This window comes from Aptenodytes forsteri, unplaced genomic scaffold (genome assembly GCF_000699145.1).
Source record: "Aptenodytes forsteri isolate BGI_AS27 unplaced genomic scaffold, ASM69914v1 Scaffold227, whole genome shotgun sequence".
NCBI classification, from domain to species: Eukaryota; Metazoa; Chordata; class Aves; order Sphenisciformes; family Spheniscidae; genus Aptenodytes; species Aptenodytes forsteri.
In genome coordinates this window covers 893,776-898,433 of record NW_008795365.1, presented here as the reverse complement: position 1 = coordinate 898,433, position 4,658 = coordinate 893,776, and the positions used below count along the sequence as shown (strand labels likewise).

Genomic DNA, 4,658 nt, shown 5'->3' with positions numbered 1-4,658 from the left:
GAAGAAAAGAAAAGGAATTCCCCCCCCCCCCCCCCGCTCAGCACATAATATAAAGCAAACTATATGGCAAATCCTACTTGGGGAAGGGGGGAGGCTTTTAAAAAGCTATGCACAAAAGCTGGATTATGGAGAGGTTACTTCTTTTTTGCTGCTTTCTCCTACTACCAGAATTTTATAACTGTGTTAAAGGAATCTGGCTGGTACTTTGCTCTCTGTTTAAATTGGGCTCTCTCTTGTCTGCGTGGATGCTCAAGGCCAAATTCCTCTTAGCAAGGCTGCTTAGCTGTATGTGTTTTCTGGTGGGCTCTAAGGATATGCTGGATGTAGCTGCTGTCCTGCCAGAAGCTTGGATGTCGGTCAGTTTTGTATGTTGCTGCCTGGTCTCCCTGTGTATTTGCTGTCCTTTTCAGTGGGGCATGTGATTGGTGATAAGAGCATCTTAATGTTGCAATCTCTTCATTAACATTTGCAGCTAAGAGAAAAGAAAGTATGTGAATAATACTCGTATGCAGAATACTGTGCATTTGTAAAAGTGTAGAAAGTAGAGAGATTTACCATGTGTCGGTAGTATGGCTGTGGGTCGGCAGAGGGGAGCGCTCGGAGGCAATGCTCACTCAGTTTCCCTCTGGACACATACCCGATACTGCCTCTGGCTGCACTCGCGCCGGGCTTGCAGGCTGGCATGTGCTGCCAGGTGAAGCCAGGAGTGGGATTTCTGGAGGAGCGTGCATTGCCCCAAAGGGTGGAGAGGGATGGTGCCCCCCTGCAGCATCGCACACTTCATCTCAGTTTCTGTTCTGGCTTCTGAGCTCAGGAGCTGCGCGGGGAGGAGCCTGATCACCCAGAAGCATGGTTCTGCCGTTGCCAAGCTGCTATTTGGAAGGGGGGGGGGAACAAGCGAAAAAACCCCCAAGCCAGCAGGCAGTTTATCTTTTTTTTTTTTCCCTTCCCCTTTCTTCTATTTGTGCATAACTAGAACAACTTGGCCTCAGGGCAAAACTTGCTTTTAATTGTTATCTGAGAATGGTTTGTGCTGTCTTTCACTCGGCTGGGAGAGTAGGAGCAGAGAGATTTTTGGTTTTGGGGTTTTTTCTGTAGACCTGAGGCTTACTGGTTTTCAAGGTTTACTCGCTTGCTTAACCACAGGGAGGCAAGGATTGGGGTTCAGACTTGGGACATAGCGTTGAGTTTCTCCCTTTCTGGCTCTCTACGACAAGAAACCTGAGATCCTAGTTTTCTCTGATATCTCTCTCGTGTGGAGCCCGGCGTCGTTACGAGGAAATGCGAGACCACGGCTGCTTCCCGCATACTTTGTACCCATGCCAAAGCAATTTTGTGTAAAATATGCCAAGTTCAACAACCAAAATGCCCGAGTCACTGGCTTTAGCTAGGTTCACTGCCCAGCCCTGCCTGGCACAAGGGAAATCGGTGAACTGTGTCTAAGCACTAGCGAAGCCTTTCTGGGGTGGAGTGGGGAACATCAATGGCCTGATGCTATTTTGAAGGCTGGATAAAATGGCAGAAAATGCAAAAACGTTGAAAAGACACAAATGCAGGTAAGATATGGTTATACTTCATCGCCTCCAGCAGCAGCAAGGGAGCTGGGTGAAAGGCCACCTGCTGAAGAGCAATGGCAACCAGCTCGGTTGGGGGATCAGAGCAACCGCAGTTTTTTCACTAACTGTCCCATTCCCCTCCCATATCTTTCAGAAGAGAACTAGGAATGGCCGCCCCATCCGTCGTGACAATCCAGCCGCAGTACGGCATGGCCACGCCCACTGTCTCGAGGAACATGTGGCAGACAGGGCTGATGGACTGCTGCACCGACTGTGGCGTCTGTGAGTGCCTCGGGCGGTCCCATCTCTCAGCCCTCAGCAGCGACATGCTGCGATCGGTCCCACGCCCTCTCGGGACACTTTTCTCACCCCTGCCGCTTGGGTTGGTGGTGCGGTAGCTACAGCCGTGTAGCCTGGTCCTCCCAGTTCCTCCCAAGATGCTGGCGGTGCCAGGCGGGCTGGCAGAGCCTCACCCGCCGCTGCATTTCTCCCTCTGCCAGGCTGCTGCGGGATGTTCTGCTTCCCCTGCCTCACCTGCGAAGTGGCCGGGGACATGAACGAGTGCTGCCTGTGTGGAAGCAGCGTGGCCATGAGGACCCTCTACCGCACCAGATACAACATCCCGGTCAGTGGTTAACCCACCCCCTCACCATGCTGCGAGGCTGAAAGATGAGGTGCTCTGCACATCAGGGATGAGCACAGGGCCGCAGCACTCTCGGCTTGCCCTTTTTTCACTTTCATACCCTGCATGATGCCGGGAGCACAGGACAGGGGTTGGGATGCCCTCCGCCGCGCTGATCCCTGGGCTGGTGTCCAACAACGCACATTAATTGGACATAGCTCCTTCCCAGCACCTTTCACCGGGGGCACGTGTCCTGCCTTCAGGTGCTGCTGACCACAGCGGCTTGCAGAGCCTCGGCTGCTGCTTCCCCACACCATCCCCAGTCTTTGAAAGATGGGAAAGATTTGAGATAATTGTGGGCAGACTAAAGAATAGATTAAGTCAATTGCACAGATAAACATCCATAATCAGATGCAGGAGAAAGGTGGACATCTGCATACAGTACATATGTGAAATGGTTTCTTCCCACCGGGGGTTAGTGCTGTCCCCAGTGCAAAGCATGGTGGTCCAAGTCCAGTTTGCCCAAGTTATCTCTTTCTGTGTGCGTTTTTCCCGCCCAGTCTTAACCTTGGGAGCCAAAAGATAAGTAGCTATCTGCAGACTGCAGAAAGGACTCCCTCCTTCCTTTCCACTGTGGGGGGGATTGCCAGCCCCGGTTTTTAGTGTCTGCTACTCAGGATGCTGCAGCCAGCCAGGAAACAAAGGGCACACGACGTGGAATGTGATTAACCTTTTCTTGGCCGAAACATGGCTTTTGGGAAGCCTCTGTCCCTAACCAATTTCCTTCTAACAGGGGTCCATTTGCTCTGACTGCTGTATCACCATGTGGTGCCCCATGTGCTCCGTTTGCCAAATTAAGAGAGACATCAACCGGAGGAGGAAGCTGGGCGCATTCTGGTAAGGTGGGCGTGCTGGCGCTGGTTTATAAAGCCACTGCCACACGCAGCCAAGCAGCTTCCTGGAGTCTCTCCTTCTGCCAATGCCTGATGTAAGACACAGGGTTGCTGCAGTGGGGAAATGGCCATGGACAGGTGACAAGAGTGACCTGTCCTGCAGCAAAATGTTGCTGGGAACCTCATGCAGGACGGGGGGGGAAGGACTGGGGGGACATACATGGTGTGGCGAGGCATGGCCCCCGCTCCCTGACCCTCCTCTCCCATCCCATTGCAGATGCCGCTGTCCTCACTGTGCCCTGCAGAGCTGCTGTGGGCAGGAGTTGCTGCTGCCCTGGCTCTTGGGAAATGCACCACGGCGGGGGTTTGCCTTAGCTACAGTTGATTCCCCCTTCCCTGAGTAATATCATGAATAAACAGCAGAACTTGCCTTCCTGCCTGTGTGTGTGTCACTCTTGCACCGCCTGAGAACACCCATCCTTCTCCCGCTCCATCTGTCTCAGCAGCTCCTGGTGCAGCTGAGATTTCCCTGCACCCACTGCAGAGAAAGATTTTCACTAGTATTTTGTTATTCACTCAACTTTTAGAAAGGATTTAATACATAGGAGGAGTCGGTGTTGCTCATCCAAGTTGTAAAATTTGGAAAAGGGACTTCTGCTCCAGGGCAGAGCTGGGGCTTCCTGCAGGCAGGTGATGGCTGCAGGCCACCGAGTGCCGAGTTGTCTCTGCTGTGGTGGCCCGGGTGGCCATCCTGGGCTGCTGGCCAGTCCCACCTTTCTGTACATAAAGCCACAGGGATTTTTGGCTGCCTGGCACCAGCTTATCTCCTGCATTGCAGAGACATGCTCCCCTATGGATCCTAAGCATGAATTCACAGCTGCCTGCAATTAAAAACCTGGTTGTGTCATAGGTTGGCCAAGTCCTCTCCATGGGCAAACCCTGCCGCCTCCCAGCCACAGCCAGGCAGAGCATGCCTGCCTGTGCTGGGCTGTTAGCAACACGTTCTCTGTCCAAAAGGCAGAGGTTACATCCACCCTCTCTCCATCACTCTCAGACGCTGAAGGATTTTTGATCCCTACAAATCTCCCCCAGCCTCACTCTCTAAGGAAAATATGGTATCTTTTTTCCCCTCTGCCTTTACCTTCACCACAAACCTTGTAAAGGGCAGGTAGAGGCTCTGTCAGTGCTGTGGGGTAGGTCCGTGCAGCAGCACTCCCACCTGCTTAAACCCCAGATGGCCCAGACGGTCCTGTGGATGATCCCTGGAAATACAGAAAACCGCATTTTTAGCCTAAGAGAGGTAAAAGCCAGTGTCCTGGTTTTGGCAGGGATAGAGTTAATTTCCTTCCTAGTAGCTGGTACAGTGCTGTGTTTTGGATTTAGGGTGAGAACAATGTTGATAACACACCGATGTTTTAGTTGTCGCTAACTAGTGCTTACACTAGTCAAGGACTTTTCAGTTTCCCATGCTCTACCGACTGAGAAGGCTGGAGGTGCACAAGAAGCTGGGAGGGGGCACAGCCAAACTGGCCAAAGGGACATTCCATACCATTGTTTTGGATTTAGGATGAGAACAAAGTTGATAAC

At 52.3% G+C, this 4,658-nt stretch overlaps 1 protein-coding gene across 2 annotated transcripts in view; it reads left to right on the top strand.

Moving 5' to 3' along the window:
- Positions 1 to 3,496, top strand: part of LOC103899721 (placenta-specific gene 8 protein) — a 3,685-nt gene extending 189 nt beyond the window's left edge. The window contains exons 2-5 of one of the 2 annotated variants that reach the window (XM_009280231.2): positions 1,711 to 1,838; positions 2,057 to 2,181; positions 2,972 to 3,075; positions 3,349 to 3,496. In XM_009280231.2, coding sequence (XP_009278506.1) covers positions 1,724 to 1,838; positions 2,057 to 2,181; positions 2,972 to 3,075; position 3,349 — 345 coding nt within the window. In that variant the 5' untranslated portion in view covers positions 1,711 to 1,723 and the 3' untranslated portion in view covers positions 3,350 to 3,496. Of the gene's footprint in view, positions 1 to 1,710; positions 1,839 to 2,056; positions 2,182 to 2,971; positions 3,080 to 3,348 lie in introns of those variants that run through there. The other variant, XM_009280230.2, reaches the window with a different exon arrangement.
- Positions 3,497 to 4,658: the final 1,162 nt, after the last annotated feature.